The sequence below is a fragment of the Ambystoma mexicanum genome, chromosome 6q (genome assembly GCF_040938575.1).
Source record: "Ambystoma mexicanum isolate Mex_15411 chromosome 6q, UKY_AmexF1_1, whole genome shotgun sequence".
NCBI lineage: Eukaryota > Metazoa > Chordata > Amphibia > Caudata > Ambystomatidae > Ambystoma > Ambystoma mexicanum.
Genome location: NC_090937.1, coordinates 1,547,617,964 through 1,547,645,764, shown reverse-complemented (window position 1 = coordinate 1,547,645,764; position 27,801 = coordinate 1,547,617,964). Strand labels below are relative to the sequence as shown.

At 48.9% G+C, this 27,801-nt stretch overlaps 1 protein-coding gene across 2 annotated transcripts in view; it reads right to left on the bottom strand.

Annotated features, from left to right (window-relative positions):
- Window positions 1-27,801, bottom strand: part of ATRN (attractin) — a 1,434,670-nt gene that overhangs the window by 905,839 nt on the left and 501,030 nt on the right. For both annotated transcript variants that reach the window (XM_069632253.1, XM_069632252.1), the window contains exon 20: window positions 26,246-26,339. In XM_069632253.1, coding sequence (XP_069488354.1) covers window positions 26,246-26,339 — 94 coding nt within the window. The remainder of the gene's footprint in view (window positions 1-26,245; window positions 26,340-27,801) is intronic.

Sequence of the window (27,801 nt, the reverse complement as noted above, 5' to 3'; positions counted from 1 at the left end):
ATTCAAGCCAGGAACTTCAGTGGTCATCAGCTTGTGCATAAATCACACCTCCCCCACCCGCAAATTCTTCAAAAAATACAACATCACCTGCTACAACTACGCTGACGATACTCAAATCATCTACAAAATCAAAGGCACCCAAGCCGACGACACAACCCTAATCGAATGTCTAAAAGAAGTCTTCAACTGGATGACTGCCAACAACCTGAAAATCAACCCAGGAATGACAGAAATCATGATCATATCCAAAGACCAAGAAAACTAAACCGCCATCCCGTGGCCAACTGAAATGGGAACCGCACCATCACCATCTAAGGTAGTAAAAAATCTGGTGGTCCTCATTGACAACTCCCTAACCTTAGAACCACAAATAAATGCAACTGTCAAGAAATGTTTTTACCTCCCCCACACGGCAAGAAGAATCCTACCTTTCCTCTCCTTCACGCACAAAACGCTCACTATCTTGGCCCTCATCATGTCAAAAGTCGACTATGCAATGCGCCTCTACCTCGGAATACCAGAATACCTCCTGAAGAAACTACAACGCATCCAAAATATAGCTGCAAGACTACTCCTCTAACTATCAAGAAGAGAACGCATCACTCCTGCCCTAAAAACTCTACACTGGCTCCCAATAAAACATCGCATCACCCTCAAAACAATGTGCTTAACGCATAGGGCAATCAGCGGACAAGGAGCAGAATTCCTACAAAAGAAAATAATCTACAAGCCTACTAGATCCCACAGGTCGGGCAACGAAATCTGCCTGGAACCAAAACCATACCTCAAAAGAAAAATTGGAGGCACTTCCTTCTACCACCTAGCTGCAAAAACCTGGAACATCCCAAAAGAAATAAGAAATACCAAATATCACCTAAAATTTAGGAAACTACTAATGGAAACAGGAAAAAAAAAAGGGTGCCTAGACTAAACCAGACACGGACAGCTCCCAGAACCCACAGGGAAGCTCCCAAGGCACCCATCCGAGTCTCACCGGGTAGAGTGCAACACAGGCGACACCCACTGAGATGGAATCAACAAACCCTTAGTTCCCACCGAGTACCACAGTGGTTGGAATTGTCAGGATACGTAGTCATGGGCAGGTGCAATGGCTGTAAGAGTGGGAAGGGAAGATGGGTAGCGCTGCGAGGCAGGTGGGAGGAGGAGGGGGCTAGATGTAAAAGGGACCTTGAAGGCTGGATGGACTCAGATCATGACAGATGTGTAGGTGTGCTACCAAAACCCATCTGGGGAGAATACAGAAACCCACCGTCTGAAGTCGGGATAGAGATGCCAACTAATCAACTGCACTAACAATTTCCCCCTCTGCATACATCTCTCAAATTCCAACCACAAACATACAGCACAGCAAACCGCACAAACTTCATTACATGGCAACAACAAAACAAAAAACACAGACTCGCACAACAGTACACGACGACTACTGGCCGCAAAACACCCCAGGCCCAGCCAACAGACCCACGGGGCTGAGGCCGTCAAAAGCACATCACTGCTCTCTTGCACTTTTCTAGCTCCTTCCCACTAACACCCCCACCCTTCCCTTTTCAGAGCCGCCTGAGCGCCAGGGGACCACTTCGGTGGAGATCGTGCGCGGTACAAATGTCCTTTACAATTAACATCCCAGCAGCAAGGGATACTGCCCTGGAGCAGATTGTTTGTGAGTGTGACTGGAAGGACACCCATCTTCACCTGCGTCGGAGACTGCTTCTGGAACTGCCTTTCTCCAAAGTGTGAAATGTCCTCATGAGGTCTACTTCAGTGTTTCTTTTTCTCATCGCCAGAGGTTGCATCTTGCAGCTGCATACCACCGGAAGAATCCTGCAACCCGCAACTTCTGGACATTAATCAACGGACCCAATGGCGGAAGATAGAGCCCCAGTCTATCCAGAACATCTGGTAAAATTGGAATTAGGGGGGTAAGTAAACAGAGTATATGCCCCCCCCCCTGTACTCCATAGGATAACATTGGGAACAAGTCCTTGTGTCTCCTGCATTCCACTCTGCTCATTGTTTGGTCATCTAACCTTGGAAGAGTAACCTGAAATAAAAGAAAATGTTTACTTACCTTTAATAAAATTGTGGACGAATGTTCTGAACTATCACCAATAAAAGTGAACTATAACTTGCCTTTAGAGACTCCCTTCAGGGCAGACAACATTGTGGCTCCTGTGACTTTTGGGAGCAAGGCCACATTCTTCTTAGGATTTGAACTGCTTATGTTTGGGAATTAACTTGTGACATGGTTCCATCATGCATTGCATTTAATCTACTTACCTGTGTTGGGGTGGTCAGGAAAGGTCTCAACGAGAAGAACAAGTTACTTCTTACCTTGTAACGTTCTTTCGATGGGATGTTCCGCTGACGTATTCCTCATCTTTGATAGATCATCTCCCAGCTTGCTGGCCTCGGCAAATTATTTTCAGTAGAGGGCGCTACGCTTCGACGGCCTCGGTATCGGCGCCGACGTCATCACGCGTATAGACTCGCGCAGCGTCCGTTGCTCAGTTCCGTTTTGACGTTAATAGTTGTTTTGTCAGAATTGGTTATTGACCTTGAAGGAGCGTAAGCTGCAACCACAAGGGAAGTATTACTGCGGGGATGGATGGGAGGAGCGATAAGGAATACGTCGGGAGGAACATCCCATCGCAAGAAGTAACTTGTTCTTCGAAGGGACTGTGTCCTCCAATGTATTCCTGATCTTTGATACACACCACTGCTATGGGAGTCTAATTGGAGGTGGGAGTAAAACGCCATGTTTCCTTTTAGGAATTAACCAAATGTAATACGGCTTTGCCAAACCTAGTCTCTTGACTAGAAGAGGAATCCAGGCTGTAAAATCTTGTGAAAGTATGTGCGGATGACCATGTGGCAGCCGCACATATGTCTCGAAACGGAACCCCTCTTTGGAGGGCCGAGGAGGCTGCGATACCCCTGGTTGAATGAGCCCTATGATTTTGAGGAGGATCTTTCCCTGCTAGTTCATAACATTCAGGATGGCCAAAATAATCCATCTGGATATGGTTTGTGTTATCGGTAGTCCTAATTTGTGCCCTAAGTAACCTACGCACAGTTGGTCTGCTTGCCTAATCCTAGCAAGTCTGCTGATGTAAAAGCTTAAAGCCCGCTTTGGGTCCAGCCTATGTAGTCTTTCTTCCTCTTTCCCCGGATAGGAGCGGGGATAGAATGAAGGGAAGGTAATCTTCTGAGTGATGTGGAATTCAAAAACGACCTTTGGGAGGAAATTAGGCTTCACCTGTAGGACAACTTTGTCTTTATGAAAAATTGTATGAGGGGGTTTACAAGATAGAGTCTGTAATTCGCTCACCCTTCTAGCAGATGTCAATGCCACTAATAAGACAGTTTTAAGGGTGAGAAATCTTAGCGAACAAGTGTGGAGTGGCTCGAAAGGAGTACCCATCAGGAAATTTAAGACTAAATTTAAGTCCCATAAAGGAACCTGGAAAGGTCTTGGAGGGTAGACATTAGTTAATCCCTTTAGAAATTGTATTACTAATGGTAATTTGAAATTCGAAGGCTCTTCTGCAGTGCGCTTGAAGATCGATAGCGCTGCGAGATAGCCCTTGATAGTGCCAACTTGAAGGCCTGAATTTGGCAAGTAGAGTAGAAACGACAACACTGTTGATGTACCACATGAAAAGGTGTCGATATTCTCTTCTCTACACTAGCTGCAAAATTTGTTCCAACGCCAGCGGTATAAAGACTTTGTTGCTGGCCTTCTGGCCGAAAGCAACACTTCCATGACGTCATCAGGGAGGTCCCAATCCTTGTATCTCAACCTTTCAGAAGCCAGGCGTGAAGGTTGAGGGTTCTGATGTCCGGATGGAGAACCTGACCTCCCTTCTGTGAGAGAAGATTCTCCTTGAGTGGAAGACGAATTGGAGGGCAGATGGACATGTCCAGAAGGTCCGGGTACCACGTTCTCCTGACCCAGTCTGGGGCAACTAGGATCATGGTTCTCCGGAACCTTCTCAACCTCCTGATCATTTGAGGAATGACAGGGACTGGTGGAAACGCGTACAGGAGTGGAAACTCCCAGTCCACTACGAACACATCCCCTAGAGCTCCTCTCGGGGGAAATTCCCTTGAACAAAACAGATCGCACTTTCTGTTGGTACTGGTGGCAAACAGATCCACTTGAGGGGTTCCCCAAAGGGCAGAGATCGCCTGAAGGACTTCCTGAGCTAGTTCCCACTTGTGGGAGACTGTGCCCTGCCTGTTCAGAGCGTCTGCCGTCAAGTTCTTCTCTCCGGCTAAGTGAACTGCCGATAGAGATTCCTTCTTGAATTGCCCAAAACCACAGCTGCATTGCCTCCCTGCACAGTGGCAGTGATCATACGCCTACTCTTTTGTTGAGGTAGTGCATGGCCACTGTGTTGTCCGTCATTATCAGGACATTTTTCCCCTGTACAGATGGCAGAAAAGCTTTCAGCGCTAGTCTGATTGCTCTCAGCTCTAACAGGTTGATATGTAGTCTGTACTCCGATGGAGACCAACGACTGCTGATGGTATAGTCGTTGGTATGGGCTCCCCCCACCCTGTGAGTGAGGCATCTGTGACTACGGTTATCTCCGGCCATGGTTGCCAAAACAGTTCCCCCTTCAAGATGTTTTTCTGGCAGGCCCACCACTGAAGGTCTCGAGCCACCTTGTCCGGAATCTGAAGGAGGTCTGTCATTCTCCCTGAGAATTGCGACCACCGAGTTCTCAGTGCCCATTAAAGAGATCTCATTCTCAGGCGAGCCTCTGGCACAATGAAGATGCAGGATGCCATGAGGCCTGGCAACCTCAAAAAGTCGAAGGCTGGGAGACGTTGGGCATTTTAAAGCTTGGTGACCATCTGCAGAATATCTTGAGCCCTCACCTCTGGTGGTGAGGCTTTTCCCAGGGAAGTGTCCAGGATCGCTCCAATGAACTGGAGTCTCTGTGATGGTATCATCTGTGACTTCTTTAAATTGAGGGAGAAGCCCAGTTTGTGAAGTAAGTGGCAGACATAATCTAGCTGGATCTGAGCTTGTTCAGAAGATACAGCTCCGATCAGCCAATCGTCCAGGTAGGGGTAGACAATGATCCCTTCCCTCCTTAGACGTGCAGCCACTACCGATATTAGCTTGGTGAAGACCCTTGGGCGGAGGTCAGCCCAAATGGCAGAACTCGAAATTGATAATGAGAGCCGCCAATTGCGAACCTCAGGTATTTCCTGTGTTTGAGATGGATTGGCACATGGAAATGAGCATCCTGGAGGTCCAGAGATACCAGCCAGTCCTGGAGCTGGAGGGCCTGAAGGATCTGAGAGAGAGTTACCATCTTGAACTTTTCCTTCCTGAGGAACTTGTTCAATTCTCGTAAGTCCAAGATAGGTCTCAGTCCTTCGTCTTTCTTCGGTATGAGAAAGTTGGGGGGAGTACCAGCCCTTGTTCCTCTCCGCTACAGGTACCGGTTCTATGGCACCTTTCTCTAGCAGGTCTACAATTTCCTGCAGGAGGAGCGGATCTGGAACTTTGAGAGAGCTGTTCCCCGGTGGATGACTGAATGATGCGTAGAAAAGGCAGGCAGTATCCTTGGGCAACTGTCTCCAATACCCAAGCATCTGACGTAATAGCCTGCCATTCCGTCAGATGTTGAGTTAACCTACCCCCTACTGGTGTTTTGTGAAGAGAGTCCTCAGAGCGGTTTGGAGGCGGCTGATGCAGATGCCGAAGGTAAAGAGGCACCTGCTGTGGCTTTTGTGTTTTTACCCCGTCCACCTCGGGTGAATTTCTTCTGACCCCTTTGAACTGGCTGTCCTCTGCCCTTTCCAAATGCGGAATAGAAGCAAAACGACTTACCTCTCCAAGAGGTTCTTGAGGGGCGATATGGTGTCTGACGGATTGCAGCTCCTAGGGATTTTGCTGCTGCCTTTGATGTTTGTAGTTTTTCTAAACTGATATCCGCCTTCTTACCAAACAATGAAGAGCCATCAAAGGGCATATTCAAGAGTCTGCTTTGCACATCCGGAGCAAAACCAGACTTTCACAACTAAGCAAATCTCTGGGTTGTTGTACTTGCCGCCATGGCCCTGCTGATGCTGTCAGCTGAATCGATGCCAGTTTGAAGGGATTTGCACATAGCGTCTTTACCATCCTTGATGATGTTTAGGAACGCTTCCCTTTCTTCTCCCTCCGGGAGGCAGTCAGCCGCTGATGAAGCACACTCCCAAAGTGTGTGGCTGAACCTTGCGAGCGTACAAGTAGCATTGATGGATTTCAACGCCATGCTACATGCGGAAAATACTTTTTTGGCCATAGAGTCCTATCTCTTATCCCAGTCCTGTGGAACAGTAGGGTAAGCCGATTTACTACCTACTGAAGTAGCTGCCTGAACAACCAGACTCTCCGGAGTTGGGTGTTTGGATAAATATTCAGGGTCAGCAGAAGACACCCTATATTTAGCTGTTAATTTTTTTGTTAACCGCCAGGATTACCTCAGGTGTTTCCCAGTTTGCCAAAATTCTCCTTTGTAATGCCGCATGAAATGGCACCACAGGATCCTCCTGTGGACCTTTGACCAAGATGTCTGAGGTCGTCTTGCTGAAAAGCAGGTGAGGGTGTGGACCACCCCATAAACTCTATTATCCTTGCCATCATGGTTCTATAAGGGGTCTCAGCATGTTCTGGGGAACTGTGCAACCCACTTGCTTCCTGTAGGGATTCATGGAGGTCTTTCAACCTACCTTCCTCAGAGGTAAATTCCTCTGGTGCAGGAGTTGCAGATACCTGCAACTCAAAAGGTCTTTCCTGATCCGAATCCTCCCCTTCATAAATAGAAGATAAGACTCTAGAGAGATCAGGTATAAATCCCATTTCCAGAGCAGAAGGAGCCAAATTCGTCATGATTGGCTGAGAAAACGTCAACGTCGTCGACGCAGACGTCGAAGGCTTCGAAGCCATCGAAAAAGGCATCGAGAAAGGTGGTAGAGGCCTCGAACTCGAGAGTATCGGGATTCTACTCGAGGATGTTGATGACATTCTCGTGCTCGAGGCTCTGCGTATGGCCACTGGCTGTGAGCTTATCCTTTCTCGGCGTCGACGTCGAAGACGGCGTCAACGCAACTGACCTGTTCTTCGAAGAACCCTTCGATAACTGCGTCGACGACGCCGATCTATGTGTCGAAGGGATCGTCGAAGACGCAACTTTGCCTTTACTGGAGGGTTTGTGACGCTCTCGAGTGGCTTCTTTCGCCGGGTGCTGCGACTCGCGGCTTTTTTATTTTTCGGGTCTTTCACCCAGGGTTTTCACCCTCAGCAGTCATCGAGAGGGTTGAGGCCGCTTTCTCGAAGACGCTTAGCATCTTTTTCCTGAATTGCTCCCACTCAGCCTCAGAGCTATGTTTTGTGGGGCAGGAGACCCTTTTTGGGGAAACGGAAGACGAAGACGAGGAAGGGGATCTTCGACGTCTCTTTTGAATGTTTAGATCTCGAAGAGTGATGGGAACTGCTTCGAGACCTAGAACGAGAATGTCTTTTGCGATGGCGAGGAGACGAATATCTCGACTCCACCGAGGAAACTTTCGAAGAAGTTTTAACTGCCTTACCTCTCTAGCCGTCATGGACATGCAGTCCTCGCACTCCGAACAATGGTGCTCGATTCCCAGGCTCCATAAACATATCCTGTGAGGATCCGTCAACAACATTTTCTTTCCACAGTCTCGACATTTTTTGAAGCCGGTCCGTGGAGTCGTCGGTTCACAAAGAATGAGGTTCCATTTGAATCTATGGAGGGAAAGGTGCAAAAAGATAATCTTTCCCAGCGGAGCCCTAGCTGGCTCACACCCTAGTGAGAAGAGTGGCTGGCAGAAAGCTGGCGTTGAGCCAGCTGATTAGCTTTGCAGCAGCTGGCGTTTCTCAAAGGACCATTTTGGAGTCTTTAGGTTTCCAGGTGACAACAGGCTGCAATTCAGGAATGGTGGGATTTTATTTTGATTTTAGAATTTCTTACGGGCACCAAACAGACTTAACTACATTCAGGCGCAGATGAAAACTATCTAGCAGACAGAGTGTGTACAGATTACAGAAGAGATATGAGCTGGCCTGCTTATTTGAATATAAAGGTTTTTAGCCTCTTCCTGATGAGTGCCAAAGATGGGCAGCCTCAGATGTCCAGTGGTAGCTTGTTCCAAATTTTACGTGCAAAGTGGGAACAATTAATATAGATGTTTTGTAGTTTTAATGGAAACACAGGTAGACCCAGGAATAGGGCATGAGTGTTATTGAATTCTAGTCAAAATAGTGCACAAGGATGACATAGGCCTCAAGGAACAAGTTACTTACCTGTAACTGTTCTCCAGCATGGATTCACATGCTCATGAATATTCCCCGTCGGCAGGCCGGGAATCCTCGGTAAAAGAAAAAAACAGTTTCCGTTTCATTTCTGAACTGTCCTAGTTTTTAATCGCTTCCTGAAGAGCGCCAAAGATGAGCAGACTTGGATGTCCAGTGGTAGCCGTTTCCAAATTTTAGGACCGAAAACAGCAAACCTCCTGGCTCCTTTATATACCTGTTTAGACCGAGGTATACGCATCAGCTATTTTTCTCCTGATTGCGGTCTCTAGTAGGATAAGCGCACACTTTGGCTGTATAATACTGAGCTGCAAGACCATTAAATGTACCTGAAGAGGAGACATACCACCTTACATTTAAATGCAGTCCTCGGCCATCAACCAGTGCAGCGATCTACGTAAGGCAGAGACATGGTGCCACTTCCTTAGGTGACCAATGAGCCTAACTGCTGCATTCTGGGCCCACTGCAATCTGCTAATCTGGTTACCTGTTAGGCCTTCCAGCAGGCTATTACAATAGTCTAAGTCTGAGCTTGTTAATACTCCAACCACTATTGCCTGATCTGCCTTTGGGACAAATGGGAGCACTTTTCTCAGCCAATGATCTCTGCTTTAATGCCAGTAAGACTGAGATCCTCCTCATTGGGACACCCGTTCCCTACTTTCCTACTCTCTGGCTGCCCACTGTGGACCCTATTCCTGCGAGGCTAGGAACCTTGGTGTCATCTTTGGCTCCACCCTCTCCTTCTCTCCTCACATCTCTGACGCCTCTAAGAAGGCAAACTTGCAGTTCAACCTCTTCAGAGGTATTCTTCCTTTTCTCACTTTTGCCCAGAACCTCACGGTCTCCAGAGCTCCGGTCCTCTCTAAGCTAGACTATTGCAGCAGCCTGATTCTAAATCTTCAACCTTTACAACTTATCCAGAACAGAGCTGCAAGACTGGTCTTTGGCCTCAAGCCCAGGGATTGTTTCTCTCCAGCTCTGAAATGTCTTCACTGGCTTCCTGTGGCTGCAAGGATCAACTTCAAGACCCTCTTCATCGTCCACAAGGTTTCTGGCGCCCACTCTACCTGAAACGTTCTCTTCCAAAACATCTTCCTTCTTGAGCTCTCTGCTCATCCACCTACAACCCTGAGAGTCAGACACTTCTCCAAGCAGAGATGGGGGAAGATCTCTCTCAGGTGGGGGCTCCCTCTGGAACAGCCTCCCTGCCTCTCTCAAACTTGAGCAGAACCACCTTCGGTTCTGGAAGCAACTCAAGACCTTACTTTTCGCTTGCGCTTTTTGTCTTCCTCTCGCCTGCTGATGCACCAGACTGCTCTGCGCACTGGTCACCCTTTGCTACCCAGCACTTAAGGGTCTGTATCTACACCCCTACAATCAGTGGTCGAAGTGAGCGGGAGAGGTGCTCCTGTACTTTTTCAAATTATCTTTTACAGCTCCTATACTTTTATTTGAAAAAGAAACCGTTCGGGAATGGTTTTGTTTTCAAATAAAAGTTTAGGAAGAAGTTGAAAATTGTACTTTCAGTGCACTGCACTGAACGTTCCCTTAAACAGCAGGTGCAAGTGTTTGGGGGTGGTTATTGTGTGTGGGAGGGGACGAGGTGATGGGGTTTGTGGGGAGCGGAGCAGGCCAGCAGGGAACATAGTTCCACTACTTCTTTTCGTACACTTTCACCACTACCTACAATCCCTTCTCTCTACACTTATGAGCCACCCTATGGCTGCAATTGTGAGTTAACTGCACTTCCCCCTTCCTCTGGCACTTCTCCCCATCCCACTTCCTGCACTTGCGTCATCTGAAGGACAAGGGCTAGTAAGCTCGTTATTTTACCATTCCTTTGTTCCCCCCCTCCTTGTCTTGTGGCGCCTAGAAATACTTGTGTACAGACGTGTTATAAATGTCATATCATAACAAGACAGCCATTTGGACTGGAGAGTGTGCTGCAGATGGGGCAGTAAGGGCCCTTTCCACTAGAGTCAACAGGATGGGGTGGTGGGAGCACCCCTTCTGGAGACTAGCAACATTTTTGGGGTTTGCCTTTCCTGAAAGAGGGTATGTGTTGCAAGCATACATAGGAGATTTGTAGTCACTAGGGTCTCAAGATGAATCTGGTCTGCAGTCGGTGAAGGGGAAAACTCCCAGGACTAGTTTGGTGTATAAAATGAAAAGGAAAAAAGGTGGGGGATTTCATTCCACCCACAGAAAGGCCACATAAAATGCTAATGTTGATAAGGATACTTTGATGTCAGTGGACACTGCAGAGAAATCAGTTGCTTCTGCAGAAAACAGTCTGAGGTTGTTGTAAATTCAGCTGAAGCGTTAGACTCTAGCACCGAGGATATTATGATGGACACTTTTTTTCTTTTGCACATCAGGTTGGCTACAATTGAGGATGCAATGAGTCGGTGCAACCATTTTGTAGGGATCCCTTTGTACCACATGTGATGACTCCAGGGAGATAGTCACCTCTCCCCAAAGAGGAACCTCCACCTTAAGGACATGGACAGTGAGCCCGCTATGTTTTAAACCTCTTAGGTGACACAGTAAGCTGTATCCATCTGGAGGACACTCTCACCCCTCCTCCCCACCCCCCAAAGGGACAGACACACTGATAGCGGTTCATGTTATCATCCCTCCCCTTACTAACACCTATATGTATGTAGGGGATATGTTTTGTAATAACCATATAAAACCTTTACTCACAGCTGATGTTGAGATGAACGCTCAGCTCCCATGTCCTCCTAAGCGATTCAGACTGCAGCAAACATGTTGGTTCATGTGAAAGGAAACGTGCACGGCACAAGGGGGGGCAGAACATGCAAAGTGGGAAAGCAATCTCTTACCTCCTCACCAGTCTCCCCTTCAAGCAAACCGGTTGCGCAGCACTGCTTGGCTGACTCCGGTCCCCTCCCTTGAATCCCTGTTGACGCAGTAGAATTTCGTAAAGGTGTGCGTCAACCTCCATGTAGCAGCCCTGCAGATGTCCAGCAGGGGCACACCAACCGGAACGCCATTGTAGCAGCGATCGCTCTGGTGGAATGGGCTCTCGGCTGGCCAGGCAGTGGTCGGTTGGCCAAACGGTGACAGTGAGCGATACAGCTGGAGAGCCACCTGGAAATGGAAGCCTTGGAAAGTGCCTTCCCATGGTTCACAGGACCAAAGTTCACAAAAAGCTGAGAAGTTTCCAGAAACGCTTTGCGCGGGCCACGTAAAACTTCAGCGCTCGAGCCACATCCAGCGAGTGCAAAGACTTTTCAACCAGCGACTAAGGTATTGTAAAAAACCCAGGTAACACCAAGGGCTCGTTGAGGTGGAATTCCGACGGAACATTGGGCATGAAGGAGGGGTGCGTCCCCAGCACCACTTTTGTCTTGTGAAATTAAAGTAAGGACACTTGCATGACAGGGCCTGAATCTCACCTACTCGTCTTACAGAGGTGATGGCCCCGAGGAATGCAGTCTTCCATGCCAGAAACTTGAGCGGAGCTGAATGCATAGTCACCACCACATTGAGTTTCCACACCGGGCCGGGGCCTTCACCGGCAGGAACGAGCCAAACAGTCCCTTGACGAACTCCTCAACTAGACAGTGCCACCACAGAGAAGACCGTCCCGGAGATCTGGTGTAGCAGGAGATAGCCGCCAGATGTACCTTAATGGAGGCATGATTTAGCCAATAACAGTAAATACGGAAGTACTTGAGGGGCCATGACCTGCAGAGGGTTCATCTTCTGACAACAGCACCAAATTGCAAAGCACTTCCATTTGTGCCTGTAGCATTTTAAGGAAGATGACGCCCTGGCCTTGGCGAGAATCTCTTTGCAGTCTGCCGGAAGATCATAGCCGCCGAACTCTAATGCTGCAGGAGCGAGGCATTCAGGTTCAGAAACCCCGGGTTATGGTGAAGAATGGCACCTCCTTCCCTGGCGAGAAGATCCACGACCACTGGCAGCTTGACTGGCGGCGTCGCCGACAGGCTGAGAAGGTCCGGGTAACAGATCTGCGTCGGCCACGCTGGTGCAATGAGGATCATCCTGCAATGGTACCATCCGGGTTGATTGATCACTTGAAGAAGCAACGGAGGGAACGCTGTTAGGCAAAGTTTGTATGGAGTACCCTCTGGGACCACTACACAGAACTCTGACTAAAGGTATAGGCAACCTAACCTTTGGTATAAGCTTGTACTACACAGTTTTGGTAGCGTGTTGAGCAGCCAGGCTCATCTCAAGAGGGGTAAACGTGAGCTGTAGTGGAGGTACACAAAAATTCACAGTTACAGGTATTCAAATAAACTCTTGCGCTCAAGCTTTCTTGCATAAACAATTATTAATGTACCAGTCAGTTATAAAGCCTTCTTTAGAAGGGAGCAATATAATAGTCACACAAATACACTTCAATACTGTACACTCGATTTCTAAATCAGTAAAGACCCTTTTGGGATGCTCCACAGACCCAACCTACACCCACAGGTGACTTCAATAACTAGGGTGCTGGGGACATTAATATCTTACTGTTGACATTTAGAATACTTTTAGAAATTGGTAAAAGGCAAAGGTTATTAGAACACACAAGACCACAAATATTCTTAAGCAGGCAAATACTTTTGGATCTCCCAAGAAGAGTCATACAATTCAATAGGCTAAGTCAAAGTCAATGGGCAAAAGTCTGTATAGGATGAAGCACTTCTGGTAAGTAAATGGAAAAGTCTTTGCAAAAGTTCTTAGGATTCTTTGATGAAAAGAAGAATCAAATGTAGAACGACAAGCTAGTTAAACTTGTGAGTTGTAGAAGTTGCAAGCACTCTCCAGTAAGAGGTAAGTTCTCTCAGACGTTTTACAGTACCTTAGAAATGAAGAAAAGATGCAGCTAATGACTTCTGTTCCTGTGCAGCTCTGTAGATCTCACTGTTCCCGGGCCTCAGTCGTGGGGACAAGAGTGAGGACGTCGGGGGGACTCCTGCAATGCACTGGGAAGGTCAAAACTTGCAACTGGCAAACTTCACTTTCAGTGGCTGTTCAGTGTTTCAGCTCCTCACGTCTACCCCAAATAGCAACACCGCGGTTCCTGACTGTTGAGATGGACTTTCTTTGCTTCTTGAGTCCCGCACTCTATTGAGGGGGCTGAGGCATAGTCAGTCCTGCTTTTTGGGAGTCCGGAGGATCTTCCAAAAGCTCTAGGCCAGCTTAAAAGCAACGCACACAATCTGGTGTTCTGCTCCCTGGATATAAGGTTTCCAGCAGCAAACATGTGGAAATTCAACCAGGATGTACAGGTGGCTTACTTTGGAGTTGATTGGTCCCACCAACTCAAAGGGTGAAGTCGTCCTTGCAGGGGCTTCTCTGTCGATGCAAACTTTGCGTTTCGGCACTGCAGCAGGGCTACGACGGGCAAACCAACGGTCCAAGAGTTGCAACAGGCGTCCTCTTCAAGCTCTTCTTCGGTTCCTTCATCCAGTGGCGTCTGCCTTCCAAGCCAAAGGACTCGCATTTTATTCAGTTCTCTCCCATTCATTCCAGCCTAGCGGTCAATCACCCAGCAGGGTGGCTGCCCTTGCTGGGCAGTCAGCCGGCCTTTCACCACAGAGTGCATGTGGGTCCCCTAGGAGACTAAGCACAGGGAGTTACAGGCACTTCCCTCATTTTCTTACTACCCCAGACACTCCGGAGCCCGAAGCGGGCTTCACTCCTGAATCCCGCCAAAGGCAAAATTAACAAAGAGACCAAACATGGTTTGGCGTGCAGAGAAAATCTCTAGAAGGACCTTTCCACAAAGAAATGGCAAAAAAAGAAGACTGGGTGCCATTTTGAAAAAGATGGCTCCCGCGGTAGCTTTACAGCAGCTGTAAACACAGCCCGCAGTAAATGCAAACCATGGTAGTTTAAACGAAACCACTGCCACCAGCCATTCAATGAGAAAGGGTAACAAAAAAGTTACATGAGAAGCTAGACAAAGGGGATACTAAGTAAACCCTCCAGCACTCTATTGTAGGATAGTGTGTTCTGGGTCTAGCGAGTTACAATAGTAAGTAAAGTTAATTTCACGGTCTGACCCAGCCGCAATGCAGCGCCGACCCCGGCTCCAGACCAGACTAACCAGCCTCAACTGGTACCCCAACCTGGTCCACCAGCCACCAGCTCTACCACGAGTCTGCTGCCACTGATTTTTGCCTTGATAAAGACTTTGGTTGAAACGCGTGTCGGCTGCTTTTTGTTTCACCAACTTGGCACGGAAAAAGATAATATCCATGTTGTTTAAACACTAATAAAACCACAACTCGCATGACTCAAGGACTGGACTATTACTATCAGATCTTTTAACAATTGGACTACCAAATCCAGCCAGTGCCAACTACTAACTAAAATTTGTCACCCCACCAATTACCAAGCCAACCAGGAACTTAGGAGTGTCTCCCAAGACAAACCAGGTGCCAAGTGGCAGGCTAAATAACTACTAACACCAACAGGAGGTGTGCAGAGGACCAGCGGTCCCGACACCAATACTCCTCAACCCCCTGAAACTCTAAAGTTAATTATACTTTACTGCTCTGGGAAACAGTAGTTTATCCCAGAGAAGGTAGTTAAACCATTGGGAAATCTGGAATACTTCCATGGGTCACTGCACTGAAGGTGCTGTGTGACACAATGTAAAAGATGCCGCCTATGGGGTTTGTCAGACTCCACAACCAAAAGAAACAGAGGTAAAATTCACATTAAAATACATGAGGGTGGGGAAAAAGGGTCTCACTCTCTCCAGGTTAAAAAAAATCAAGTCCTCAAAATCCAGCTAAGTTGCTGGGGATCTCCAAGTTAAAGGGAATGAGCACATTTTTGAGAATTCTCCCTAACAAACGCATACAGAAACAGGCCTTCCCAAGGGAATGAGAATGCGTCCCCCATGCTCCCGGGCTGGAGGAACCTGCTAGCGAACCTCGGGCACTTGGTGTTTGTCACCATCACAAAAAGATCAGTCTGGGGATTGCCTCATTTGAGGAAAAGATAGTCCACTTGATCCTGCTGAAGCTCCCACCCATGGCAAGAGCGTAGCTCCCTGCTGAGGGAGTCGGCGATGGTGTCCTTTACTCCTGCCAAGTGAAAAGGAATGAGGAACATCCCCTGGGCGACGGCCCAGTGCCAAAAGTCCTGCGCCTCTTTGGATAGCGCCGGGGATCGGATGCCCACCCTGTTATTGGATGTAAAACATTGTGGTGATATTGTCTGTGAAGACCCACATCACTCTGCCCTTGAGGGACGGCAGAAAAGACTCCAGAGCCCAAAATACCACCCGTAGTTCCAGGACGTTGATGTGCAACGTCTTCACTTCCAGTAAGCACAGGCCTCTGGCGTGAAGGCCAGTGTGGGCTCCCCATCCTTCAAGGCAAACGTCCGTTGTGACAGTCTCCTGGTACGGGGGGCGGGGGGTGAGGGGTGCGCGGTGGGGGGGTTCTGGAAATCCATGCCTCCAGCTAGTTTGGAGCGCATGCCCCACCACCTTATCGCTCGACGGAACTCTTCGTCGAGCGCAATCCTGTCCTGCTAGCTTCCGGACAGCTGAACCCAATGGCCGTTGAGGAACTCCTGTAGCGGGAGCATCCGCAACCTGCAGAGTGGAATGAGGTATATGAACGACAACATCATGCCGAGAAGAGACTCGATGGCCCTCACTGTGGCGATCATCAGTGCCAACAGCAGTTGTATTTTGCCCAAGATGGCCGCAATTCTCCCCCCGACAGGGACGCCAAGCATGACGCCGTGTTGAGCTGGGATCCCAGGAATAGGGCGTCTAGCGATGGAGTCAAGCAGGATTTGGCATAATTCACGGAGAACCTCAGATCCGTCAGTAGGTGGACGGTCCTTGCTGTGTGGTCGACGGCTGTGTCTCTTGATCTGGCCCAAATGAGCCATTCGTCCAGCTAAGGGTAGACATGTATCCCTTGCAGTGGTAGAGGAGCCGCCACCGGCGTCAGGCACTTGTAGACACTGGGCACCAACTTCAGTCCGAAAGGAAGGGCCTTGAATTGGTAATGCTTCCCCTAAACGACGAAGCGCAGAAACTTTCGGTGCCCTTTGTGAATGGGGATATGATATGGTATTTGTAACGTGCCTATACACAAGTGATTCAAGGCGCGACGAGGGGGGGCAAAGGGAAGACAGACAACGGTCTTACTAGGCCAGGTGTCATTCAGATCGCACAAGTGCATGGGAAGAGGGGAAGGGAAAGTGCAAGGGGAAAGGGAGAGGGGAAAGTGCAGTACAGGGGTAGTGGAATAACAAGATAAATAATAAGGGCCAGCTGGTGGCAAGTGCAAGGTAAGTGCAGACAAGTGCTGGGAGGGGAGCTGTAGGGATACAGAGACAGTCCCGCAGTGCAGGGGTTGCCAGAGAGGCAGCGCAAGGGGGAAGAGTGGCTGGGCCAGGGACCGAGATCGGTGAGAGTGACCCAGTTGCAGATTCAGACAGTCCCGCAGTTAGTCAGGAGTTTACCAGGGGAGAGAGGGAGAGAAAGCAGAAGCAAAGAGGAAGGTTTTGAGGTGCTTCCGGAACCGGAAATGGTTCTCATCAAATTTCAGGGAGGCAGGAAGGCTGTTCCAAAGGGAGGCCCCTGCCGCAGAGAGATCTACCCCCAACTCGTTACTGGGAGAAGCGGCTAACCCTGAGGGAGTTGGAGGCGGATGAGGGGAAAAGCTCGAGAAGGAAGATATTTAGGAAGAGAGAGTTGAAGATATTTTGGCCCCATGCCCCAGAAGGCCTTGAAGACAATGCAGAGGGTTTTGAACTTAATCCTCGCAGCCACTGGGTGCCAGTGCAGAGATTTCAGTCCTGGAGAGATACGGTCCCTGGGCTTGAGGCCAAGGACAAGTCTCGCAGTGGATGAGTTGCAGAGGGCGGAGAGTAGAGGCAGGCAGATTTAGATAGAGGCTGTTACAGTAGTCCAGCTTAGAGAGAACCAGGGCTCTGGAGACAGTGAGCTTCTGTGGGAAGGAGAAGAAAGGAAGAATACCTCTGAGGAGGTGCAGCTGGTAGTGTGACTTCTTAGAGACGTCAGATATGCGAGGAGAGAAGGAGAGTGTGGAGTCGAAGATGACCCAGAGGTTTTTTGCCATGCAGGTAGGAGCAGGAAGAGGGCCAAGAGAGGCCGGCCAGAGAGCTGGAGGGAATGGGTGTGCCGATGAGTAGAATCTCAATCTTACTGGCATTAAGGCAGAGGTCATTGGCGGAACACCATTCCTGGATAGCAGACAGACAGATGAGGGAGGGAGAGGCGGCCGCCGAGGGTAGCCTGAAAATGAGCTGAGTATCATCCGCATAGCACTGAAAGTTGGGGCAGAGAGCGGCAATGCAGTAGGCAAGGAGTGCCAGATATTGGTTGAACAGCCAGGGAGAGAGGTTAGATCCCTGGGGGACACCACAGGTAGAAAAAAGATGTCAGAGAGGAAGGGCCCCAGTTGGACCTGGGAGGGTCAATTGGAGAGGAAAGAGGTCAGCCACGCCAGAGCCTGACAAGTGATACCCAGGTTATCACGGAGACGGTTGAGCAGGATGGCATGGTTCACAGTATCAAAGGCAGAAGAGAGATCAAGCAAAATGAGAACACACAGAGTGTTAGAGTCAAGGTTGGAGAGCAGGTCTTCACGGATGTTCAGGAGAGCAGTTTCCGTGCTTCTGGCAGCTCTGAAGCCAGACTGATGGTCATGAAGACTACCAACAGATTCAGCATTGAGATTAAGCTGGGAGATAGCCAGTTTCTCCAGGAGCTTGCCCAGGAAGGGAGTGATGGAGATCGGGTGATAGTTAAGACGGGCAGGAGGGGTCGGAAGAGGGTTTCTTAAGAAGAGGGTGCACAAGGGAGTGCTTAAAGGCATGGTCTAGTAAAAAATTTTATTTAAAAAAATAGATAGGCAACATAAAAAAAAATACTAGCATTCTCTTTTTTGAAACTTCCTATGTAAAATTTTGAGCTATCCAAGCTCAAAATTCGCAAAAGCAAGCACATGGGCGCAGCCATTTTGTGAAATGGAGGCCCTCCTGTGCTGGCTTTTGCGGCACTAATGAAGGGAAAGCCAGCCAGCTGTAGTAAACAAAATCTACCGCTGGGTGGCTTTCCCTTCATTAGTGCTGTACGCGGAGGACGGGGACCTGAGACCAGAGCAGGAAAGCTGCAGCTGAATCTCGGTAAGTGCCATTTATTTTTTTTAAAAAAATAAGCACTAGCTGTGTTTTTTTTTCTAAGTTTTCCGGGCTGGAGGAGCCCGGAAAACTTAGAAATAAAACCGCAGCTTTAAAAACGAATTTATGTTTGCGGTCGCTTTTGAAGCGACCGCAAACATAAATACAACGTTATTGTGTTGGAAAACGCTGCGGTTTTTCTTTCCAAGTTTCTCAGGCTCCTCCGGCTTCTCCAGCCCAGAAAACTTAGAAAAAAAAACGCAGCTAGTGCTTATTTTTTAAAAAAAATAAATAGCACTTACCGAGATTCAGCTGCAGCTTTCCTGCTCTCGTCTCCAGTCCCCGTCCTCCGCGTACAGCACTAATGAAGGGAAAGACACCCAGCGGTAGCTTTTGTTTACTACTGCTGGCTGGCTTTTCCTTCATTAGTGCCGCAAAAGCAAAAGCCAGCACAGGAGGGCCTCCATTTCACAAAATGGCTGCGCCCACGTGCTTGCTTTTGCGAATTTTGAGCTTGAATAGCTCAAAATTTTACATAGGAAGTTTTAAAAAAGAGAATGCTAGTATTTTTTTTTATGTTGCCTATCTATTTTTTAAATAACATTTTTTACTAGACCATGCCTTTAAAGGGGGATGGGAAGACTCCAGAGACGAAGGAGTGATTGCATAAGTCAGCCAGGGCAGGAGCCAGGGAGTCGATGTGGTCCTTGATAGTTTTGGAGGAACAGGGGTGAACCTGTTTTGACAAGACTTTCATAGATCAGACTAGTCTGGAAACCTCGTCAGCAGAGAAAAGGGGAAAAACAGAGAAGGAGGGAGGAGGGGTGGCTGCAGAAGGGCCAGGGGAAGAGCAGGGAATAGAGGGAGGGAGGTGATAGGAGGAGAGTGAGGACAGGATGTCCTGAGTTTTTGAACTGAAGTGAGAAGCCAGTGCCGTGCAGAGGGCCTGAGAGGGGACAGGAGAGGTAGGGACTGCAGCAGGGCTGGCCAGTTCCTTGCAGATTTTAAAGAGTTCAGCCGAGTTGCTAGCTACCGCAGAGATGCAGCCTTGGATAATGGCTCTCTTCTTGGTGAGAACGGAGAGCCGGTATTGCCTTTGGAGCAGGCGGCAGGCCAGTTTATCAGAGGATGAACATGAAGCATGCCATTTCCTCTCTGCCACCCTGCACTTGCGTTTTAGGGTGACGAGGTCCGAGTCATACCAGGAGTTACATTTGGCTTTGGGCTTCAGGCGGATTCTCATGACAGGGGCAAATATAGCAAGAGTATCAGATATAGCAGAGTGGAGAGGGCTGTGTCAGGGTGGGTGTCAGCCAAAGGGGGGGAGAGAGGGTTGAGAAGGTGGCGGCAAAAGCCTCAACTGACACGCGTTTCATGGGTCGGATAACCGAGAAGGAGGGTGGCAGTGATGAGGTGGCTTTGCCTGAGGGGTAGGGATGGTGAGGTGGGAGGATAGGAGAAAGTGATCACTCCAGGAGAGAGGAGTGGAGAGAGGGACAGAGGGGAAGGTAAGAAGAGATCAGAGCATCAAGAGTGTGCCCTGCAGAATGAGTCGGCCCAGAATGTGGCAGCACGCATCCTCGAGGTCCAACGACGACAGAAAGTCTCCGTCTTCCAGCTGTCCGAGCACGAGTTGAAGAGTGACCATTCTGAACTTCTGGGACTTTATGTATTTGTTCAGACGTCGTAGGTCAAGACAGGACTCCAGCCCCTGGTCTTCTTTCATACGAGGAAGTACCTAGAATAAACTCCGGAGTCCCAGAGCCGCTTTGGAACTAGCTCCCCTTTCTTTAACATGGCCCGCACCTCCAGCAGCTGAGGGATGTGGTTTTCCTGCTGGGCCACCGTTGATATTTGGAGACACTTTGCTGGAACTCTAGTGTGTCCAAGGGCGAGAGTGCCCAGCATCCAACGGTTGGTGGAGATTGTCTTACACAAGCTGACTAAGTCCGCCAGCCGGCCTCCCACTGGGGTGCACGGGTGGGAGCCCGACATCCTGGCTGGTTCAAACTTGCTTGGAGGTTGACGGCCCACCCTGCAGGCCCCCGACGACAGCGACCAATCCTGAAGGCCTTAGAGTGGCCCCTGTTGGCTTCCTGGGTTGAGGAGCGAGATGACAAAGTAAGAGGAGGAGCCCCCGCCGAAACCCCTCGAACACCGGCTAGACTTCACTCCTGTGGAATGAAAGGACAGTCGCCGACGTCGTAGCATGGCTAGGGCACGTGCCATCTCTGTGTCCGCCTTGATGGCCTGGAGGGATTCATCTACAGTTTTTCCGAACAGGCTGTCCCCATCAAAGGGCATGTCCAAAACCCTTGTCTGGAACTCCTGCCTAAAGTTGGTGGCCTTGAGCCAGCCACGACAGAGAAGGAAGACGTTGCTTCCCATCTGGCGGAATCCCGCGTCCCTAATGTCCATGGCCACCGTGATGGCATGATCCGATGCCACCTCACCTTCTTGAAGGCTCTCCAAAGCCTCAACCCGTTTGTCGTCGGGGAGTAAGTCCATGAGAGGCTCTAGCATACACCACAGCTCCTGGTCGTATCTGACCGCGATGGCGAGGGTGTTGGCAGCCTTGGCCGTAATCGCCACAAAGTAGATAACCTTCCTACCCATCGAGTCCAATTTCTTCCCCTCACTGTCCGGAGGGGTAGAAGAAGCAGTAGATGTCGAGCCTGATTTCTCCCTGATGCCCGCAGAGACCACCGAGTCTGGTGACGGTTGAGACCACAAGCACTTGGGTACAGAGGCTGGCACCCGGTACTTCGTTTCCAGCTGGTCTCTTTTCGCTGGGGCTGTAGAGCGGTCCTTCATCAGAGCCAGCCCTTCGTCCCAAACATTGTCCAGTAGAGGGACCGAGAGGATGGTCTTCCTGTTCACCTCCCGGAGCGGATACAAGAAGCCTTCCTTATTTTCCTCCGGCGTGAGCTGGAAAAGCGCTGATGCTCGGGCGATCTTTACATGGAACGATCCCATCTGATCTGGAGAAGAGGCTCTGGGCAGAGGCAACGTGAGGTCACCCATCCCGACATCGTCATCTGTGCTAGTCATCGCTGTGTCCGATTCAGTCTTCCTGGTAGGGGAGGGGGTTTAGAAGGGTGGCATAGAGGCATCAGGTGGCTCCTCCTTTTCTTGGCCAGCGGTTCCCCGTGAGGCAACCGGCACTGGCGCTATGGGAGGGGCGGATGGCGGGTTTTCCGGTATCCTCCTATGTAACTCTGACACCCGTGAGTTGAGGGCAGAGGTGATGTCCAATGCAAAGTCTCCAGGTGGCTTCTGGGGTATAGGAGTAGGGTCTGGGCCCCCCGTCATCCTGGGGCCCCTCGTCGTCTCCTCTATCAACGGTATCCCCATCATCGCCGCCTACGTCGTGGTGCGAGTCCTCGGCGTCCCCTTCGTCGTCATCACCCTCATAGACGGTATGGACGGAAATGATGTCATCCTCCTCAGCTGAAGAAATGTCTGTTCCCTGCAGGCCTTCAACACCCATTCGCCCCCTTTCTTCGGGTCCAGAGGGGTCGATCTCTGGCTGAGGTCCGGCATCCTCTTCTCCGGAGTCTTTTCAGCGGGCATGTTCGAAGCAGTCTGCCCTCACGGTCTTTGAAAGAGACGCCTCCAGATTTTGCCTGTTTCACCTGGGCCTTCACAGAGAGGCCGGGCCACTTGTCTTGCTTGGCCTTGCCCTTCACACCAGGTCGGCGGTCTTGTCCTGCTTAGCCCTCTCCAGCAGGGCCAGATCGGAACCTTTGTCTCCTTTGGCCTTCTCCTTTGCAGGTGGGTCGGACACCACACCATGCTTGGCCTACTCCTGCCTAGTCTTCTCCGGGTTCTCCCTCAGTTTACCCGGGTTATCCAACTTTCTCTTGGATGAGGAACCAGAGCATTGACTGGAGATCGACACAGATGGGGGATGAGGCCGCGCCCTGACCGTTGCGGGACCCGCAGCAACCCTGACGGAAGCGGACTTGCAGTGCTTGGCCTTGTATTGGACCCCCATGGGTTGGGCGCCCTCAAAGGACTAAGCCTGCTCAGCTTTCCCAGATCCGGGAGAGTCATGCCCCTGGGTACTACCCGGTGCAGGGTGCAGAGGCATTGGCTTGCAGCCACGCTTACAACCATTGATGTTGGTTCCTCAACGTGCGCTTCGAGAAGCCACGGCAAAACACACAATCTTCCTCCTTCTATGACGGGTGCATGCAATACAGACACTGGGGATGCTTGTCGTCCATGTATACATTCCGCAAACCACAGTCGGAGCACAGCACAAAGAGGGACGGGTGATCGTCCTTTTTGTCCAACATGATCCACGCGGTGTAGGCCTGAAGAATCTTCTGGAAGCCTCCAAGAACAAGGCTCGACGAAAACAGCCCTTGAGGGGCGCTGAAAATCCGAAAAACGGGTTCTCGTTAGTCAGAAGGATGATCGATGGCGCACACAGGCTCGATTGATCAAAAAATAGAGTTTAACTCAAAAAAAGCGAAAAACGCAGCAAAAGCTCGAAGAGCAAAGAACAAGGTCTCCCAAGACTTGAACGTGCGGTAAACATCTGAAGATGGCTGCCAGTGGAAGAGCTTAGATAGAAGAGAGTCATTGGCTGGGGGCAGTATGAGCCCAGAGCTCAGTAGTCAGTGATTGTTAGGAGAAAGACAGTTCAGAAATGAAACCAAAACTGATGTTTTCTTTTACCGAGGATTCCAAGCCTGACGAGGAATATTCATGAGCATGTGAATCCATGCCAGACCCCATGCTGGAGAAATATTAAATTACCACCATATTGGAAGTGAAGCCTAGTATTTTGCAGCCCCTGTTGGAAGCTTTAGCATTGTGTGAAAAGAGTTTGCCCCGGCAGTGAAACTGATCAGAGGTCTTCAGCCTGAACAGAAAAACCTAATTGTATCGAACTGTAGGGCTGCAAAATCAGAGAGGAATGTGAATGGCACGGCACAAGCAGGGCTGTGCTCCTCCTGAAGGACAAACTCATGGTAGGCAGGATAGAGGGCTTGAGCTGCCAAAATGTCCTGTCTGGATTTAGGTCACTTGCTACCCCGGGAGAATGGCCATCCTATTTAAACAGCTGGATGCTCATAAAACAGAATATTTAAATCAAACAGAATTTACTGATTTAGTGTGGTCCTCGAGAGGCCCAGGCCAAGCCCCAAGGAGGGGTAGGTGATAAGGTGGAGCCAGGAGGGAAACACCCTGTGATTTGTGATAATAGGAGCAGGAGGTGATGCCAACAAATTTAGTTCAACAGGGATGCATGGTGGCGGCGCCCGCATATTTGGCATCAAGAGAAACACACCATTATTCCAAGGAGACAATTTGACCCTGAGCTCATGCCAACTACCAGTTGCACACTATGTGACTAAGCCGATAGGGAGGGCTAACATACTAGGTGCCTCGCAAATCAGGTGCGGTGAGCCGAGATGACGGAGGGGGACCATTTGTTAGAGGGTAGGGGTAGATTAGGATGTGGCCAATTGGTTCAGGGATTAAAGGGGACTGGTAGTATGTATATAGGTGGTAGTCAATGAGGGTGGGGGGTTAACACTGTTTATTGCTTAGGTCACAGCCGCTTTGACCCAACAGGATGTTCTGTAACATTTGGGTTCTAGGGGACCCTCCGTCATCTTTTTAACTTTTTATATCTAAAAGAAATCTTGTTTTCCTTGCACCAAGCATTTTTCCTCAGATGAGTGCGTTTTGCTGCCTTGTTGTCTGGAGCTCTGCCTTAAACTGGCTTGGCTTCTGTCCAATGGTATGCCCAGTCTTGCACAAAGAATGCGGAGCGAAAAGTGAGGAGTCCATGGTATTACCAATAACGGAGGAGCCTCAGCAGGCCAGCAGAGTATAACCGTGCCCTATAGGCCAAAGGAAGTGTGGCCGAGAACAGAGAAAAAACAGCAGTGTGCAGAGTGGGACAAGCTACAGGAAAAGGGAACGAGGCATAGAAAGAAGACCAACATGACACCCAGTGGAAGTATTGCATAAGTGGCTCTGTATCAGCAGGAGGAGGAGGAAAGACTAGAAGGCCCTCGCAAAGAGAACTGCTGCAGGACGTCCCGTACGTGGTTGCTCAAAGGCATGCAGCAGACACCTGGTGGGAGCAGCACTGAGAGACTGCCACGAAGCAAGAGTGAAGCCCAATAAGAGTGGTGTGGAACCCAGTTAAAGTTACCCAAGATGCTCTGTGCTGGCGGAGCAACTAGAAGCCCCTCCTGCGCAGCACTGCAACCGGAGCCAGGTAACCAAGTCGCTCAACGATAAGGGGGTAGCAAGGAGAAAGAGAGAGAGAGAGAACACAGAGAGGGACTAAGGGGAGAGAAAGAAAACTCCAGAGGGGGGGAAGTGAGAAAGAATAGGACCAGAGAGTGGGGAGCTAGAAGAAACAGAACCCCAGACCAGAGAAAGTGTAAAATCCCAGAGTGGAGAAAGGAAAGGGCTGAAATCCCAGAGTTGGGAGCAAGAAGAAACAGAGCTCCAGAGTAGGGAGAAAGACTGAAAGAATATCAGAGTGGGAAGAGATGGAGAGAGCTGTTGGCTGGAACCAGGACATTCCAAAACACTAGATTCTGTGCAAGGGACTTTATTATTATATCACAGACATCACAACAATCACCCTTTAGACTATCTTTGATAGAAGAGGGTTTGAGCCAGAGTTTGGAAGAGATTATTTTAACTTAACCAGAATTAAAAAAAACTCTGAACTACTTGCTGTCAGAGTCCCGATTCTGCCATACCGCACACACCATAATAGGCAAATTTAGGATTTGCTGCTGGGAAGGCACGTACCTTAAGAAAGCGGGCCTTTGCAACCACGCCTGTATGTAGAGGGCTTGCATAATCTAGGAACTGCTTTGATAGATGAAGACTCCAGGGATGATAGGGTAAAATGGCAAGGAGGTGATCCTTGGAGCTGGAGGGGAAAAGTAAATGTATATTTCTAAACGTAAGTCCTTCCACGATGTCCAAGAGAAGGAGGTTGGTGGTAGTTAGAAAGGCTTTGGCAGACTGCTATCCCTGCTTTGGAGTGGTATCCAGCCAGACGAGAATCTTCATAAATCCTTTTAAGCCATAAGCATTCCTGGATAAATTGCACTTCAAACTTGTTTCCCTGGGTGTTGGGCTAGCCTGAGTGAGCATTTTCGGATACTTCTGTTGGAGTGATATTGGTGGTAGAAAACAAAACTGATTTCCTAATGGCCATTTTGTAATAAAGGGGGATGCAGGGCTTTAAATAGTGGAGTGTGTGTTATTCACAGATTTATGGTATTGTGTCGGTTTAGGACTTCCTAACTTCTCCCAATACTCTAAACCCAGATGCAGTTTCCTTTTATCCTTTGTATTGTTCTCCTCTCCCTTTTCCATCAGTTTCTGTGCAACAAAGTAATTGTAATTGTTTATTTTTAATGCGCTTAATACCTAGAGGTTTCTGAGCATGGACACAGGGATCGAATCTGTGTTGCTCTGCGTCGTCTTGCTTCCAAGGCGAGCTAGTTGCCCCCGAGCTATCCTCCCGAGACAAGTATGAAGAAGGTTGGTGGTGGGATTCCATTGTTTTAATGCAAGGTTTATCTACTACAGTGTGGCTAGTTTGTTTTTTGTTTCCAGCAATCAAACTAATAAAACAAACTTGGAAAAATTGCAAATGTATTAATAGTGAAAATGTATGATTTTAGGTAAACTACCACAAAATATAATTGTTGAAAATTTAGAACTTACAGTTGACACTCATCTCCTTTAATTCCTTTTGTTGTACAAAAACACTTCCCAGTATTAGTGTTACAGATAGATGCATGTCCATTGCACTTGCAGGCTGTCAAAGAAAGACATCAAATTTGAGTTAATGCTTTTGCTCTGCAAATTCAAAACATCACTAGTTGGTTTAAGAGCTGGTCTTTTTTATTTGTTGCCCAAGGACCAGCCTTATTTATGCTTGTATGTGATTTCATACCCTATCATGAATGGGATAAAGTACCACCTATTTAACATTATAAGGCTATTTGCAGGCCACCAACAGTGCCTATTAGGCAAGATTTGGTACAGTACCCTTTGGGTGCCCTACAACAACCTTGACCTCCTGACAATAGGAACCCAACAGTCTGTACTACACAAGTAGGTAGCAAGGCTGAGCAGCCAGGCTCATCTGAAGAGGTTTCAATGTGAGCAGTAGGGCAGTTACACAGAGATTCACAGTGACATGTATCAAATAAACACTTACCCTCAAGGTTTCTTGATTAAACAATTATTAATGTAACAGTCAGTTTGATTAAGCCTTCTTCAGAAGAGGCAATATAATAGTAACACACACATTCACTCCAAAATACACACTCAGTTTTTCTAAATCAGCAAGTACCCATTTGGGATGGCACACATACACTTCCTACATCCTCAGCTGACATAAATAGCTAGGTCACTGTGGACATTAATATATCACTGGTACATTTAGAGCAATACTTAGATGTGTGTTGAAGTAAAGTGATTTCAGAATAATACAAGATATCACACAAATATTCTGAAGCAGGTAAGTACTTTTGAACCCCCCAATGGAAAGAAAGTTAACCCTTTCCTGGAGGGAAGGGGTAACACAAGCAGAGAAGAGTCATTCAGAGAGCCAGGCCAGCCAATGTCAATTGGGCAAAAGTCTATGTGAGCTGAAGCACTTCTTGCAGGTAAAAGTCGTGCACAATGTTGTAGAAGTCTTTGTAGAAAAAGTAGAATCAATGTAGGGCCACAAGCTGGGAGGCTTGTGAGAGGTAGAAGATGCAAGCAACTCTACAGAAGCAAACAAGACCAGTCTCAACTGAGATCAAGTAAGGCTAAGTCCTCTCAAACTTTACAGTACCTTTGGTTAGAAGAAATGGTTCCAGCTGGCATCTGTTCCTGTGCAGCTCTGCAGATCCTTTTGTTCCTGGGCCGCAGTCGTGAGGACAAGAGGGGGGACTTCTGGGGACTCATGCACTGCAATGGGACAGTCAGCAGCGGATAACGAAAAACTTCAATTTAGCGGCACTTTGTGGTTTCAGCTCCTCACGTCTCAGCAAATAGTACCACTGCGGATTCTCAGATACCACTATGGACTTTCTTCGCATCTGGGGTCCAGCACCCTGTTGAGGTGGCTCAGGCTCGGTAAGTCCTGCTTACTGGGAGTCCGAAGGATCTTCCACAAGCTTGGGTCCGACCTAAAAGTGATGCACTCCATTTGGGTTCCTCTCCCTGGCACTTCGGTTCCAGTAGCAGCGGAAGTACAGCCAGCCCCAAAAGGATGTCCAAACAAG